Source organism: Suillus clintonianus (assembly GCF_016758775.1).
Source record: "Suillus clintonianus strain FC179 chromosome Unknown DEU56scaffold_45, whole genome shotgun sequence".
Lineage (NCBI taxonomy): Eukaryota > Fungi > Basidiomycota > Agaricomycetes > Boletales > Suillaceae > Suillus > Suillus clintonianus.
The window spans coordinates 169,544-186,153 of record NW_024539269.1 but is presented as its reverse complement, the minus strand read 5'-3'; the positions used below and the strand labels follow the sequence as shown (position 1 = coordinate 186,153).

Below are 16,610 nucleotides of genomic sequence, written 5' to 3'. Positions count from 1 at the left end.
GTTGCACGCTTCTTACTAGACGTTGCACGCTTACGAACGTGTTCGTCGCTCCCGCTCCCATCAAGTTCCTCATCCCCATCAAGCTCCACATTACTGTCGCTATCGTCCCTGGTCTCCTGATCGAGAGGCTTCTGACTCGGAGTCTGATGCCACCGATGGCTGGAAGTCTGACCCGGTTTGCTGTTCATCCGACATGGGATCATCGTTCTTCCCTATTTTTTTTTTACTTTGGTGAGCTGAATACTGCAAGTATGAGAAACCGAGAAACCTGACCATCTTGAACTGCATAGTATGCCTTTGCCTTCGGTTTTGCAGTTACGGCAGGGCAATAAGGAGGGGTATCCTTGCCATAATGTCGATCGTCGCGCTTGAGTGAGTCTTCCATTGCTGCAATACGTTTGATTCCATCTTGATGTTGTTTATCCTCTCTAGCCGCTTCAACTTGACGTTTGGTGGCCAATGCAGCATCTTGCGCTTGTTTTTCGGCCAGCGTGCGGCGCTTGATCTTGCCTTCAAGCAAAATGTTAGCAGGATGGGTATTTGCTGTAGAACGAGTCGGGCGAGCCATATTTTTCTGGTGGTAAGTGGTTGACTCTGAGTGTGATTGTGATGGCGCAATTTTTTTCAAGGTTTGTTTCATGCAAACAAGCCAAGATATTGTGTGCCAGCTGACATGTCTCACTTGCCAGATCGCCTGATCGTCCCACTTGCACAGAATATGCTTGGACGACTCAGATGCACTTTTCCTGGCTGTCCCGCGACGTTCAAATCTCAACGTGGACGTACCAAACATATTCACACCCATCACAGTTCTATTCCTGTTGTCGACACTCTTTCCGATGGACCATCTAACTTCGACTACGACGGTCCTGATTTTGATCTGGACCACGATGGCCACGATCACCATCATTCAGAAGATCCTATTGCTCAGCATGAAGGTCGTTCTAAGCCACAATACCACCGCCATCCACATCTTCGAGGTAAATGATTCAATTGGCTTGTTTCGTTTGCAGTACTAATATGACAAGTTTGGTTCTTAGGTGATCCATGTGACCACGAGGGTAATATGTTACCTCCCGATGCACCCATACCCGCACGCCATGTTGGCCTTCAAGATGACTGGGGCCCATTCGGCGATCAAGCGGAATTTCTGCTTGCCGACTTTTTGTTCCGCCGTGAAGAGATGTCGGCTGCTAACATAGATTTTCTAATGGAGTTATGGGCATTTAAAGCTGCGAAGTATGAAGAAGACAGCCCATTCAAGTCCCACCTGTGATGTCTACGCAACAATCGATGCAATCCGAGCTGGCGATATTCCCTGGCAATGTTTCTCAGCCTCGCCGCTGAGTGATGGTACTTCGGCCTCAGACGTACCACGGTGGAAACAAGCAGAATATCAAGTATGGTACCGCGATCCAGAGGCCGTTATCCAGGCTATGTTGGCGAATCCGGACTTTGATGGTCAATTTGACTATGCGCCATATATTCACTACGACACTGCTGGCAAACGACGTTGGAAGGACTTCATGTCAGGCAACTATGCATGGCGCAAATCGGTAAGATGATTTTTTTTCGAATTACGTCCGACTCTAATATTTTGCTTGTAGGATACAATATTCACAAACGATCCATCTACCGACGGCGCAATGTATGTGGGAGTCATTCTGGGAAGTGACAAAACCACTGTCTCTGTAGCCACCGGCCATGTCGAGTACCATCCCCTGTACTTGTCTATTGGCAACCCGCATAATTCTGTCCGTCGAGCCCATCGTAATGCTGTGACACCGATAGGCTTCCTTGCTATACCCAAGGGTGAGTTTACTGTTTAGTGTCATACTCATGGCTGATGATTTTCTTCACCAGCGGATCGCAAATACGACAACGATGTTCACTTCCGAACCTTCAAGCGTCAACTATACCATTCATCGATTGCTGCCATCCTTCAGCCACTTCGAGCCCCCATGACAACCCCCATCGTCCGTCAATGTCCAGACAGCCACTTTCGCCGTGTGATCTATGATCTAGCGGCTTTCATAGCGGATTATCCCGAGCAAGTTATGCTTGCCGGGATAGTCCAAAATTGGTGTGCAAAGTGCACTGCATTGCCCGAGGACCTTGATGGAAGCACCGCAGAACGACGGACACGAGAATATACCGAGGTCCTAGTGGAAACACTCACTTCAGACGTGTTGTAGGGACCAATACGGGATCGATGATGATGTGGTGGTGCGTCTGTTACCATTTTGTTAACTTTCATTGACTGACTTAAGTATTTGTGTGCCCAGCCGTTCACCAATGATTTCCCGCGGGCCGACATTCACGAGATGATTTCCCCGGACCTGCTGCATCAAGTCATCAAGGGTTGTTTTAAGGACCACCTCGTTACTTGGACCGGCAAATACCTCGAGGAGATCCACGGGGAAGCACGAGCGAATGAGATCATCGACGACATAGACCATCGGTGCGTGAATCCGGTTACAGCCTGAGTTGAGTACTGAATAACTTGTAGTATTGCTGCTACACCTGCTTTTCCTGGGCTCCGAAGGTTTCCTCATGGTCGCCGGTTCAAGCAGTGGACGGGGGACGATTCCAAGGCTTTGATGAAGGTATGTGCACAAATGTGTAGCGTGACTTTGATTGCTGACTGTTGTATACTTAAACTACTAGGTTTACATCCCCGCCATAGTCGAATATGTTCCTGTGCAGCTCATAGAGTGTTTCAGCTCTTTCCTCGACTTTTGCTACCTAGTCCGCCGGTCTGAACTTGGTGAAGATACCATCGACAAAATTGTTGCAGCGCTGCAGCACTTTCATGAGACGCGTGAGATTTTTCGGGAGTCTGGTGTTCGGCCAAAGGGATTTGCACTCCCACGGCAGCATTCCCTTGTGCACTATGTCCGTCTCATTCAGGAATATGGCGCACCCAATGGCCTTTGCTCATCAATAACCGAGTCTCGCCACATCACCGCTGTCAAGAAACCATGGCGTCGTTCAAATCGTTATGAAGCACTCGGTCAGATGTTACTTACTAACCAACGCCTGGATAAGCTTGCGGCGGCTCGTGTTGAGTTCGTAGCTCGTGGTCTCCTTCCACCATCTCACTTGCCTCCGCTGACTCGCAATTCCTTTAACTTCGTAGACGGTGCTGATGAAGGTGCAGAAAATGATGCACCAGATATGTATTTGGTTGAAGGCTCCGTGATACTAGCTCGAACACCTCGTATGTATTTTTTCAAGTTGTGATCTACTATACTAGTACTGATGCAGTCGCCCAGAACGTGGCTACCCACGATCACTTGAAACCCTGGCAGCACATATTCGGCAGCCGAAACTCCCCCTCCTTCCTCGTCACTTCCTTTTCAACCAGTTACATCCCAACTATGAACATGATGTGCACCTGATCCCCGCGGATGAACTACCCATCATTGACACTCCAATTGCTGTGTTCCACTCCGCAATAGCCACTTTCTCGGCTCCAAGCGACATATCTGGGACTCACGGCATGCGTCGCGAGTCAATTCGATGCACTCCGTCGTGGCGCCGTAAGGATCCACGACACGACTGTGTCTTCATCGTCGAGGACCAGGAAAAAACTGGTATGAGGGGCATGATCATTGGCCGTGTTAAGCTTTTCTTTTCTTTTCATTTTGAGGGTGTGACATACCCTTGTGTGTTGATCGACAGGTTTTCACGGATGGGGAGAGGCCCAGATTCAGTGACGGGCATGTGGAAGGTGAAGCCCGAGATTACTGGTGCACACGGAGCTCGTGTTCAGTCTGTGGAGCATGTCGATACCATTCTTCGAAGTGCTCATCTCATCCCCGTCTTTGGCAGCGGTCCCCTCCCCGATGGTTTTCATTTTGCTCATTCTCTTGACATGTTCAATTCTTACTATGTAAATAAGTATGCAGATCATCATGCACATGAAATTGTGTTCTAAGTATACATGTTGTATCTAATGTACAAGGAATTCATGGTAGGGAGTAGCTAGTAGATCTCAATCAAAGTTTTGCTTCAGTCAAGTTTGGCATACGTGAGAAGGAATCACCCTCCAGGCCGCCAGACCATCCAGGTCGCCGCCAGGACGTCCAGGTACTCACCAGGTGCGCCCAGGCACCTGCACGTTTGCTGATGTCGTCCTTCTCTCGTGAGTACCGCTGCTGCTCCAACTCCTCCATCTATCGCTGATCCGTCTGAGTAGATCCTCACTACCTCTTCTGCTTCCTCGTCTTCTCTGGCCGCTTCTTCCTTCGTGGGCGCGATTCTGATCTTTGCGTCTGGGTCCCATTTGGGGTTGTGGCGGACTGCGTCTACCTTCTCTATTGTCCTGGGGTCAATGGCAAATTCTCGGAGGAGTTCGTGTATGGGCGTTCTGTGGTGTTTCCTTTGGCGGGTGGCTTTCCGGAGCTCGTTATAGAGGGGGTGTGTTGGTGGTAGAGTTGACATTCTGAGGGATGCCCTGCAGCAGACTTTGCGTAGTAACTGTTGGAAGGGGAGTATGTTGGCGTGTGCGTCTAGTGCATCCGTCACCGTCGTTCGCATTCCTCCCGTTATGAGAATCGCCGCCATCCGTTGGACTCTCGCCATCTTCATCCCAAAGCCTCTCACCCCCCTTCCATTGTTCTTTCTACTCCTTCCTTTCTTCACTAGTCCCGCTCCCCACACGTCTATTGCGTACAACATCTTCGGTACCACGACTCCCTCATACAGCTTTCTCATTAGTCTTCCTCGTATCCCTCTCGATGGCTTCGCCATTCTTCTGCAAGCGAGTACGTACTTCGTGCCTTTTGCTAGGGCGTATGTAGCATGTTCCTTAAAGCGTAGCTCGTGATCAATTATAATGCCTAGAAATTTATGTGACTTAACGGGGGGAATTCGTTGGCCGTTGATCGTGATGGGGATTCTTGGGATCGGGATGGTCTTATTGCGTACTGTGGGGTGTTTCTTGCATGATCTTGAAACGCACAAGAGGGCCGTTTTCTCTAGTTCGAATTCGGCATTCTGTTCCTTGCTCCACTGTAGTGCGCCGCCCTCTTTTTCCATAACTAGCGTGAGTTTATTATTTGCCTCTTCGAAGGATCGGCCTCGTGCTATCAAAGCGACGTCATCGATGAATCCGAGTGACATCGTGCCTTCGTGTCCGTCTGTCGTATCAAGTAAGTCAGCGTTGTAGAAGATGAACACGATAACGGAGAGAGGGCAGCCTTGGTCTATACCGCTTTCCACATTGAATTCTTCTGATGTGTAGTCATCGAATGAGAGTGTGGTTTTCCTGCCTTGTAGTCTCCTCTGATACCACTCGATGTATTCCTTGAGGATTCTCCGTTTACGCATGTTGTGGAGTGCGCGTTCAACTACTACGCTGGGGAATGCGGCTTTTACATCTAGGAAGAGCATTGAGACAAAGCGGTCAGTTGGGTGTGCCCAGGCGTCCATTGTGAATTTGGTCAGTAGGTGCAGGGAGTCGACCGTTGATCGTCCCGGCCTTCCTCCGAAGTGCGTCGTGGGGAGTAAGTTGTGTTCCTCCGCGATCCAGACTAAGTCTTCTGATACGCACAATGAGAGTATCTTGGCCATCGTGTCGATTAGCGTGATTGGGCGGTACAATTTAGGGAGGGTGTAGTTTGCGCGTCCAGGTTTACGGAGTACGATCGTTGACGAGTGTTTCCACTGCTCTGGGTAGACTTTTAGCGTGAAGGTAGCTCTAAAAATGGGACCTAGCTGTGGTGTGAGTAGTTCTCTTGCTTTGATGAATATTGAGTTGCCGACGCTGTTCGGTCCTGGTGCTTTGAAGGCTGAGAGTTTCTTGATTGCCCTGTCTATCTGAGCATCCGTTATGTTCTGGAATTCGCAGATGGGTTCTGGGTATCGGAATTCGGGGTCCACATAGTTGTCAGCCGGGGGTTCTCTGAAGAAGGTTTTGTAGAGGAGTGCGCTCTTTTCCGCGTTGTCTTCCGCTGGTCTGTCTCCTGGTTTCTCTGCGAGGGTTGGGATGCGTGAGCGTATCCGGTCTGCTGGCGCATCTGTTAGGAAGTCGTGAATGTCCCAAATATTACCCTCGTCAACGTCTTCCAGGTAGGCTTTCCAGTGTTCTTCCTTTGTTTTCTTCTGTAGTTCTGAGAAGTCGTTCCTGGCTCGCCGGTGTTCTTCATGGATGGGGTGAGTGGGTTCTTGGTGTTTCTTCTTGACTTTTCTGGCTAGCTTCTTTAGCTCTCTGTTTGTGAGGTTGAGGTCCGCTGACCACCAGCGTTTGGCATGGGGGGAGGGTTTGCTCATCGGGACTTTCGTTTCGATGGCTGTTAGTATGGCTGTTTGGAGGGTGTGGAGTCTGGCGTGAAAGTACTCTACCGTTTCTATCTCTTTTGGCGGCGGGAGAGCATTGAGGTTTTGCTTGAGGGTGTCGCGGAATTCTTCCCAGTCGGTTGCTCTGTAGTTGCGTCGAGGTTTGGGGTCGATGTGTACTGGAGTGAGGTCCAACGTGCTAATTATGGGGAAGTGGTCTGCTGAGACCGGGCGGAGTTCTTCTTCTACGTCGCAGTAGATGAATGAGCTGAGCAGGTCTGTGCTGCAGAAGATGTTGTCCGGTCGTGTTCGGTTCTTTGTTCCCGTTGCTTCGAGTGTTGCTGTTCCTCTTGCTAGGGCCATGCGCATGTCGTGTTTAGCGAGGAGGTTGATGAGGGTGGTGGATCGTTGGAGGTTTGGACCTGTAAATAAATGATGGTTAGCGGTGTCGTCCCACATCGGGTCGTGGCAGTTGAAGTCCCCCATCCATATCATGCTGTCTGGGGCGTTGTTCGTTTCCGTTAGGTTGTCGATGTGCTGCTCGAGTTCTGCGAGCGTGCGCATATGCCGCCACAAGTTGTATACGTTATAGATTAGAATTTTACCTGTGTTACCTTTGAATTCGATTGCGGTTACATTGCTGTTCTTGAATGGGACATTCTTCCAGGTATTTTTTGATAGGCGTTTGTTCACTAGGATAATTGAGTTAGTACGTTCCACTCCATTGTCGCCGTGCGTCGAAGGGTAGACTATGTCCCATCGGGAGGAACTTGGGGCCAAATTGACCGGGTTGATGTATGGTTCTTGAATGATCGCTAGGTCGTAGTCGTTCGGGTTAAGGTTGCGCAGCATGTGTTCATGGGCGGCTTGCGCCGTGTGGAGGTTTTGTTGCCAGATTCTTAGATACGTGCGGTCAGGTTCGTTGTTTTGGGCGTGGCTATTCATGAGGGGGGTCCGGGGGAGAAGCTTCCTGGTATTAGTGCGTTTGTTGAGTGTTGGAGTAGTCGAGGTGTTGAGGGAGGGGGGGTCGTTGAATGAGTGTTGGGGTGGTTTGGGCGGTTTGTTGGGGTGTTGACATTCCGTTGGGTGCTTGCTGGGGTGTTCTTGGTGTTAGATGGTCCTGGGTTGTTGTTGGATTCTTGTGCTGCAAAGAGGTCCGTGATTCTTGCTTGTCTCGCGCATTTTCGCTGGGATGGTTGTCCGTTCGTCCTTTGTTGATTTGGCCATCCGTGGTCGGTGGTGCGGGTCTGCTGTTGCGTTCTCATCCTGCCTCCGCTGTTTTCCACTCGCGTCCAGTTCTGGTTTATTTGTTGCGGTCTTGGTCTTCCATAGTCTGCTTCGTGGGTGGCGTTCTGAGTCCACTGGTTGAATGCTGGCAGTTGGTTTGTCGCGGGGTTACCTTCTCCAATTGTTTCCCAGGAATCTGGGTTGTTTTCCATAGGGAAATACTTGTAGCGTGCCTCCTCTGATTTGCTGTGCATCTTGTTGCTTCTGTTTATGAACATCAGGCAGTCGCGGCTCCATGCGGCATGTCCCTGGAGGTTGCAATTGACGCAGTAATGGTGTTGGGGGTCTGCTTTGCCGAAGTCGCATTCTGAGGTGTGATGGTCCATTCCACATGTTCCGCATGTGTCTACTGTTTGGCTGCAGGAGCTTGCCATGTGTTCACTAGTTAGTTGTTGACATTTTAGGCAGCGAGTGGGCTCTGGGAGCAGTTTGCGTGCTGAGATCTTGCGTCCTTCTATCGTTAAGCCTAGTCGGATGGCTTGATTAGCACTTTCGCGGTCCTTGCATGATATGGTGCAGAAGGCTGTCCTTTGGCCTGGGTTGCGGCGGGCGGGAGGTTTGATCCATTTCGCTTTGATGATTGATCCTGGGAGGAGTTTACTGGCTTTCTCTGTTTCTGTTAGTGACGAGGCTAGTTCTGGATTGAAAGTTGTTGGCATGTATTCCGCTATTACTTGAAAGGTCTTGTCTTTGATCATTGTGCTGCTTCCGAAGTGTTCGCTGAAAGATTTGCTATTGCTCTGGCATGAGAGCCAGGCTTTCGTGTCAGTGCAGTCAACTTCGAAGATCACTCCTCCGTGTCGCAGTTTGCGAGCGCTTGTGAAAGCGGCGTCTTGTGGGACATCCTTTTTGTCTGCTTTCATGTCCTCCAGCGCTTTGTTTGCCTTTCGGACTAGCTCTGCTTCAGATAGGTCCTTGAGACCCGAGGTTTCGCTGAGCGATTTGCGGTCTACGAGTATTTGTCTCGCTTGAGCTTCGCTTCGTGCTAGGGTGCTCGAGTCTGGTTTAGGGAGTCTGTTCTGGAGGGCGTTTGCATACGTTCTCGCTTGGTTCGTGTTGGCAGGGTCAGGATTAGTAGCATGGGTCTCGGTGCAGGTTTCGTGCGTGGCCTCGAAAGTCTTTTCGACTGCCTTCTCAAGTCTCGCCATTGCGCTGTCGATCGAATCACGCACCTCGTTTACGAAGCTGTCCAGCGCTGCTATTTTTCCGTCGTGTGCATCCGCTGTTTTCTCCAGACGTTCTATGGCTCCCGCCATGTGGAAGGATGTCGTAAGTGCTATTTTGTTTGCTTGCTGTTCGTGTTCTGCTTGTCCCAGTACATCAGTAAAACACAAATTTCTCCCCAGATATTACCTATTTTGACAGTTTCACACAGTTGTCTACAGACGCTCACAGAGCAGACAGCGCTCACACAACACATAGAAGCACAGACAGGTAATTAGCACAGCTTTAACAGAACCCGCAGTTATCAAGGTCACCAGCGCTCGCGCTGTATAATTTCACCCAGTTGTCCACAGACGCTTAGAGCAGACAGCGCTACACAACACATAGAAGCACAGAACAGGTAATTAGTAATAAGATAGATCAGTCAATAACTTAGTAGAATTCTGTTAAAAACACTTGATTGAATGTATGCGACAGTACATAATACAAAAAATAGTGCGATAAAATACACCCGTCCCGCATCAATCCAACTGGATAGTGATGTTTTGACCAGTAGCCTGCGACTCAACGGGAGAACCTGTAACTGGTCGAGTATAGTACCGTGAATATCTGAATTTCGGGAGACTTACTGTGTAGAGCATGATGAGGAAGCGCGTTGTGGAAAAGACCATGGTTTCTAAAGGCGACCCGCATGCGCCCCAATCCAATGTCTGCCATATCAAGTCTGCGCTCGGATATGCTGGATTTGAACTTCGATAAATCTGCCAGAACTTCATGCTCGCGGACCATACAATCAGCCAGTGATTTCTCGGCTCTGAGTATCTCTCGTCTGGCTCTCGCGAGTTCCATAAGCAAGTTAGCTTCGAGGTCGTCCGTGTCTTCGATGGTCTACAAGTATGTTAGGCATTAGCTGGTAGTCACTGACATAGATATTAATACACTTACCACAGAGCCCATAGCATCAGCGACATCGTACAATTCTGAGAGATCGCGGTCGTGAATATCCGTTTTCACCAGGGCTGGGAGACACTGATGGTGAGCCGCATGCGAAATATGGCAGCGATGGCAGCGAGAATGTGTTGGGGTTGAGGCACTAGTAGGGAAGTGCTTGTGAATATTGAGACTAACAAGTGGAGCCGACTTCGACATAGTAAGCAGCAAATGATATGACACTTGCATGCGGGCGTGAAAGGTTTGTTCTATACAGTAGGTTCGGTGAGTTCCGAACTTCGTCTCTGATGGTATATTATATTAATATGCAAGATGTCTTTTCTCACACTGATAAATGTTCCCATACCCTATATGTTTCAGTGTCCCTCGTGCGGCAGAGGTGGTTTCAAGGACGAGGTCGCCGTGGCCCGCCATATGAATCAGCCTCGTTCAGGATGCAGCACCTGGCTACAAGACGTTATACGACTGGATGAATCTATCGACACTACTATGAACGTGGACAACGACAACGAAAATACGTACTACGAAGACTCGGAGCATGACAGATCTAGAGGCTGGAGTGAGGATACTGGAGATGGAGATGGTGTCAATTTCGACGAAGGTGGTTCTACCGGTGCGCTCATTGATGAAGAAATACCACTGACCGGTGACTCGGACTTCATCAACTGGTTCCGCGGAGCTTCTCAGTCATATGGCGCAGGTCATACCTTCCTGGACTTATTCAACTCAGACGAAAACAGCGTGCATCGCGCAAGGAATTTATACTACCCATTCAGTGGCCGGAAAGATTGGGAACTTGCGTCGTGGCTACTTCGTTCGGGGTTAAGTATGGGGAAGATAGATAGTTTTTTGTCACTCGCCATGGTAGGTACTCAATGTATTTAATCATTTTAGTCTAATGAATTGTATGTTAAGATTCAGGGTCTTCCTCTGTCGTTCTCTTCGGCCAAGGAACTGCGAGGCAGAGCAGAAATGCTGCCGAGCGGTCCATGCTGGATGTCCGAAGTGATTAAGACGACGCATCCGACGAAATCACCAGTCGTATTATATTGGTGTGACCCCCTGGATTGTATCTCCAGCATACTCAACCATCTGCGCTTTCACGACCAGTTAGACTTTACGCCCCGCAAGGTATATACCACGGCGCAACGACTGTGCCGTGTGTACTCCGAATGGATGACAGGAGACGACGCGTGGAAGATGCAGGTGCGTGTTTTCATTTGCGCAAGGCAGTTGCAGTACTCATCGTTTTCAACGTAGTCGGCTCTACCACGAGGTGCGACGCTGCTTGGGACCATCCTATCCTCCGACAAGACGAATATATCAATGATGACGGGCGACAGAGTCGCTCACCCGCTCCTCGTAAGCCTCGCCAATGTACCCATGTCCACCCGACTCAAGACCTCATCCAACTCTTTCGTGCTCACTGCCCTACTTCCCGTGCCGAAGTTCCTTCATAAGAAGAAACGCATGCGTGGCGTACTGGAGGATCGCCTAGTCCACCAATGTCTGGATATTGTTTTAGAGCCGCTTAAGCAGGCCGCCCGTGAGGGGATTATGTTGTCAGATCCCGCTGGACATAGTCACTACTGCTTTACTCCTCTCGCGAGCTACATCGTCGACACTCCAGAGGCCATGATGCTGGCTACCGTTGGTGGCAAAACTTCCCCGGTCACCATGGCCATGTTCAAACTATTTGGCGACCCTTTCCAACATGAGCCTCGAACTGGTTCTACGATGCTCGCACAACTAGCTGCTGTCCGGAGAAAGGCTGATCCCAGTGACATCGAGTCTTTCTTCCGCGAAGCGCAGAAGTTTCGTTTAAATGGTGTCGACAAACCTTTCTGGCAGGATTGGCTCTTTGCTGATCTGTCACACTTCCTTACTCCCGAAAATCTTCACCATATCCACCGCGAGTTTTTCGACCACGACGTGAAGTGGATCATATGTGTGGTGAAGGATGCAGAAATCGATTTTCGCTTCTCGGCACTGCAGCCTGTGACAGGATTTCGCCACTTTCATGGTGGCATTTCAAAGCTGAAGCAGGTCACAGGGCGTGCCCAACGGGATATACAGCGCTCGATTATTGCGGTCAGTGCGGATGCGGTACCCAGCGCTGTTATGACTGCTGTACGAGCTCTGATGGATTTCCGTTATCTCATACAGTCACCACGGATCAATGATCGCAATGTCGAGCGTATTTCCGCAGCACTGGCCGAATTTCACGCGAACAAACACGCGATCACGGCTGCTGGGCTTCGTCGTGGAAAGGGCAATAAGCCTATCGACAACTGGTATATTCCGAAGATAGAGCTCATGCAGAATGTAGCTCCCAGTATACGCAACACTGGTGTCACCATGCAGTGGAGCGCAGACGCTACGGAGCACGCACATATTACTGAGATCAAGGATCCCGCACGTTCCAGCAATAACAACAACTACGACTCGCAAATATGTCGCCACCTTGACCGCGCGGACAAATGCCGTCGTTTTGACCTCGCAACAAGTCTGTTAGACTTGACGCTGCAAACCAACCTGGACCAACACCTCAACGTTGACGATGACACCGTCGATTCTGATGTCGACGATGACCTCCCTGCAGACCTCTGGTCTACAGTCAAGTGCCCTGGATATGCACGTCCGATCACCGACTACTTTGCAATCGCAAAGGTCCTCCAGCACAGGGAGGTAGGAACAGTCCCTCTACCATTGCGCACCTTCGTTGTTGGATGCACAGCGTTTCATCTTGCCTACAGCCCATCAATCAGGGTCATCTCTGTCAACGATGCTGCCATTAAATTCGGCCTTCCCGACTTACGACCAGCCATCGCCGATTTCCTTCGTCGTGAGGATACTCACGGTTATCATCATGTTCATCCGCTTGGGGGGGGCTAGGAGGGCTGGGTCCAATGCTTCGCTTCCATTTGATAAACTACAGATATGGTTTAAACTTCGGCTTCAGAACACCGAATTTCATGATATCACCAATGTGCAGCCTGCGCAGACCCTGAACTGCGCACCACCTTCTGACATCTGGAGCTTCGGTCGATATGACACCGTTATCGTCAATAACGAGGATGGGCACTCATGGCCTGCTGATGGTCTTTGTGGTGATTGATATTCTTCTATTATATCAAATGCTCTCTAACTGTTCTCAGGCCACGTCATCGCTCAAGTCCGGCTCATTATGCGTCCGATTAGAAAGACAGGCACACCTGAGGGTTGGAAGGATCGCTTCCTCACTTATGTGCAACGCTTTACTAGCAATAGCGAGCGCGAATCAGCAACGCAGCTACATCTGCTCAAGAGGGCGAAGCGGTCAAACGGGACTCGCATTGGTGATGTTATACCAGTCACCCAGCTCAGGGCGCCTGTTAATGTTGTCCCTCGCTTTGGCGCAAGCGCGGACCCTCGCCTCACTCAATATAACAGTATGGAGCATGCATCGGAATTCTGGCTCAATAAGTACTGGGACAAAAACATTTTCATCCCTCTTTCAATGTAGCACTATCTTTTGAACTGTAATATACCTGCTTTGGCTAACCCTAGTTATTTTCGTATGAATCTTCGATTATTTTCAGTTAGACTGCGGCGATAAGGAATTGTCTCGCTCTCATCGTCCCTTTGTTGTCTCACTCAGCGCGCCAACATGTCGCACTTTTATAGGACAATTGACGATGGAATAAAATTAGCGTCATTGATGACAGTGCCTGCCAACGACGTCGCTTCGTTGAACAAAATGACAACCATCGAACTCGACCGTCTGGTGATAACTGAACCTCAATCCCTGGCAAATGGCTCGCTAGGCCACCTACTCCCTCTGATTTTCAAGCCATTCACAGCCAATGTCCCTCAGGCACACACTCTCCAAATCCCACTCAGTAAAATCCTTCATCGCAACGCACGGATCAACACCCTCTTCAGTCAACACTCCCCGGATGATATCATACCATTGTACGATAGCGAAGCTAGACTTTGGAATTGGGCCCTTCCAACAACACCACCTCCGTCATCCACCAATTCAAACGATGCTCTTCCACAAACAGGTGCCGAGAGATTCACACACGAAGAGATATTCTCCTCATTCTTCAACGCTCTTGGTACGGCTATGGCCAAAAAGCTGGACACACCAAGATCCGCAACCCGCACATGGAGCGCAAGCAATTCTACTGTTGCAGTGTCTGGCAGCGATATCAAGCGCAAGCCTGATCTTGTGCTATCCGATGATATCAAGCCCAAGTGGGGCAATATTCGTGTATGCGCTGAGCTGACATACAGTCAGTATAAGCCTGCACAGCGGATTACGAAGGCCGCAGATACCCAGGCGTATTTACTTCTGAGCAACCAGCCCTGGAGGCGTTTTGCATTCATACTCTCCTTCACAAACCAATATCGCGAACTGCGCGTCCTGTTGTACGACCACGCTGGTGGGGTTGTAACCCCCTGCATCCAGATCCATCAGAATCCAGACTCATTCACCCATATCATCGCTGCTGTTCTCTTTGGCAGCCCTGAATGTATCGGGTACGATTCCACGGTTACCTTCTGGAAAAGTATTTCACTTCCCCCACCCCCGGGTACAAAGATACCCGATCATCGCCCATTCAAAAACCTTCCTACCCGTACTAATCGGAGTATTACCATCCCCGCCGAACATGTTAGCGAGCCTTTCACTGCGTTGCACAAGAATCCCCAGGAACTGCCCGCTAATCATGAGGCCGAGTTCGAGTCGATCTCCCCCGTTGACGATCCTCTCGAGTCAGAATTTAATGACGATCTCGAGTTTTTCAACGACCCGATAGAAGAGCTCACTACCCTCCCTCCTTCCCCTCCCCCTCCCCCTCCCCCTCCCTCGCATACTCTGCTCCAACCCCTTGTGGTCACTAGCGCTCCCTTGTTGAACCTCATATCTCAGGCTCCTCAGCAGGGGGCTGACCCGGATGCCACCTTCAGCTCTAACCCCCACCCCTCCCATTTCCCACACACTCATCAATCGCCCGCACAACCCTGCGGCCAGATCCGTGTTAAAGATAAAGTTTACACTATCCTCAAAATTCTCTTTACCACAAAGGGCCTCATTGGTCGCGGAACTGTCTGTTATTTGGTTAGTCTGGATGGAGAAGAATACATTGTCAAAGATCACTGGGTCCAGGGTGGCGAGGCGAAAGTCTTGAACGAAATCAACATGCTAAAGGCGATGAGCGGTATACATGGTGTTCCAGAGCTGTTCGATTACTGGCTGGTCGAAAGGTCAGATAATATTGTCGACCAGACACGGGATTATCGTCACGCGGAAAAACCAAGTATTCGAGGCACTCATCGTACGCACGTTCGCCTCGTCATGAGGCCCTGCGCTCGCCCCCTTCATGCATTTCGAACACTGAAGGAGTTCGTGAGAGCGATTAGAGATATTACTATCAGTGAGTTTTATTTGATTACACACGAGTCTTGCATTGATTTACTTGTATTCTAGTCCAACGCAAAGCAGCAGAACGCGGTATTTTGCATCGTGATTGTAGTCTTTACAATGCAATGATCATGGGGGAGCCTAATGACAGTAACGGGCTGTTGATTGATTGGGAATTTGCGGTATTCATCACTTCGAATGATCAATATTCTATTGGTGGTACGGTAAGTATATCGTCCTTGAACACTTAAAATTTTGTTGACTGGTTTATCAGGGCACGATCCCTTTTATGTCACGTGCGCTTCTCGCCCAAATGGCAGAATTGCAGGCCAAGGCCGCACAGCAAGAAGCTCGCAAATCCTCATCCAAAACTTTGGCGCTGCCCCCATCTCGCGTCACTCAAAGCTTTGCGGATGACCTCGAGTCTCTTTTCTATGTCTTCGTCTATGTTTGCATCAAGTACAGCGGCCCTAACGACCAGGAGCGCCAGGAGCCTGTACCAGACTCTTTGCCAGATAGCTGGTCGAGTCTCGACCTCGATGTATGCAAATTGAGGAAGGTCTTCTTCTTCGCAGTCTCAACGGAGGAGGCCCGTCTCGAAAAACAGTTCCACCCATACTTCGAAAAACTTATCCCCCTTGCGAAAGAGTGGTGTTCAATCTTGAAGGACAATATGGAGATACGGATCACGTTTGAGCGTGTTGTTGAGCTTTTGGAACGTCATCTTGCCACCCTTCAGGATGATGAGGAGCGCTCCTCCACCACCGAGAAACTCAGGAGATCTGCTGAAGAACTCACTCGCCGTTTGAACAAACGGGCTGCAGAAGCGGGCGAGTCTACTAGCGGTTCTTCAAGTTCAAGTTCACCACAATCGGCCAAGCGGAAGAAGCACGAGGAACGTGACCCAGCGAGTGACTCAGATACAGGCTCGGTGGCTCATGCGACGGTGGAATCAGAAGACTCGGATTGGATCTATGAGTTTTGACCTTGTCATCAAATACTAGTTTAGCTGTAGCGCATTTTCCTTTCCAATGTTTCCTTAGCAGTTTCGTCTCACAATACCTATGTTTTTGTATGCGCGCCATTACACGTGTTCCTTACTAATTTTTTCTCAGCCCATCTCAATCTCGCTCCAGCTTCATCCCATGCAACTTGAAGCTCGCTTATCCTTATCCTTGCATTACCCTTCAATTCGCCTCATTGATCCGAGAATTAAACACACGCAGCAGGAAGAAGCGATTTCTCTTGGAGTATGATTTCTGAGCGCGATTCATCCCATGCAACCTCACTTATCCTTGCATTACTCTTCAATTCGCCTCATTGATCCGAGAATTAAACACACGCAGCAGGAAGAAGTGATTTCTCTTGGAGTACGATCTCAAGAGACTTGAGCGCGATGGTGGTATGAAATATTGGCTCAGAGACTGGCACGCCAGGGGGTGAAAAATACAGTAAGTTTCAGCTGTTGGGAGATGGGTACTAATTGCTCTTTCTTCGGGTTTCATATATACGTGTACTG

The 16,610-nt window shown here is 49.7% G+C and overlaps 6 protein-coding genes across 6 annotated transcripts; 3 read left to right on the top strand and 3 right to left on the bottom strand.

Moving 5' to 3' along the window:
* Positions 1 to 673: 673 nt before the first annotated feature.
* Positions 674 to 3,940, top strand: DEU56DRAFT_871845 (uncharacterized protein; the record flags this gene model as incomplete). The annotated part of the gene is given in 10 exon segments (XM_041355737.1): positions 674 to 980; positions 1,041 to 1,239; positions 1,265 to 1,556; positions 1,608 to 1,812; positions 1,864 to 2,165; positions 2,185 to 2,226; positions 2,286 to 2,461; positions 2,510 to 2,606; positions 2,668 to 3,142; positions 3,276 to 3,940. 10 exon segments carry the CDS (start codon positions 674 to 676, stop codon positions 3,938 to 3,940), a joined length of 2,760 nt encoding a protein of 919 aa, XP_041207460.1.
* Positions 3,941 to 6,861: 2,921 nt separating this feature from the next.
* DEU56DRAFT_738614 (uncharacterized protein) lies at positions 6,862 to 7,134 on the bottom strand (the record flags this gene model as incomplete). The annotated part of the gene is made up of 1 exon (XM_041348674.1): positions 6,862 to 7,134. A coding segment is annotated over one exon (273 nt), but the record flags the coding sequence as incomplete, so codon positions are not given.
* A 563-nt stretch (positions 7,135 to 7,697) lies between these two features.
* DEU56DRAFT_704974 (uncharacterized protein) lies at positions 7,698 to 8,387 on the bottom strand (the record flags this gene model as incomplete). The annotated part of the gene is made up of 1 exon (XM_041347383.1): positions 7,698 to 8,387. A coding segment is annotated over one exon (690 nt), but the record flags the coding sequence as incomplete, so codon positions are not given.
* An 867-nt stretch (positions 8,388 to 9,254) lies between these two features.
* On the bottom strand, positions 9,255 to 9,882 carry DEU56DRAFT_913697 (uncharacterized protein; the record flags this gene model as incomplete). The annotated part of the gene is made up of 3 exons (XM_041357552.1): positions 9,255 to 9,310; positions 9,363 to 9,621; positions 9,679 to 9,882. 3 exons carry the CDS (start codon positions 9,880 to 9,882, stop codon positions 9,255 to 9,257), a joined length of 519 nt encoding a protein of 172 aa, XP_041207457.1.
* A 114-nt stretch (positions 9,883 to 9,996) lies between these two features.
* Positions 9,997 to 13,189, top strand: DEU56DRAFT_913696 (uncharacterized protein; the record flags this gene model as incomplete). Its single annotated transcript, XM_041357551.1, has 5 exons — positions 9,997 to 10,548; positions 10,606 to 10,890; positions 10,945 to 12,555; positions 12,623 to 12,794; positions 12,843 to 13,189. The coding sequence occupies 5 exons, from the start codon at positions 9,997 to 9,999 to the stop codon at positions 13,187 to 13,189; spliced, it is 2,967 nt and encodes a 988-aa protein (XP_041207456.1).
* Positions 13,190 to 13,333: 144 nt separating this feature from the next.
* DEU56DRAFT_913695 (uncharacterized protein) lies at positions 13,334 to 16,076 on the top strand (the record flags this gene model as incomplete). The annotated part of the gene is made up of 3 exons (XM_041357550.1): positions 13,334 to 15,104; positions 15,158 to 15,315; positions 15,366 to 16,076. 3 exons carry the CDS (start codon positions 13,334 to 13,336, stop codon positions 16,074 to 16,076), a joined length of 2,640 nt encoding a protein of 879 aa, XP_041207455.1.
* Positions 16,077 to 16,610: the final 534 nt, after the last annotated feature.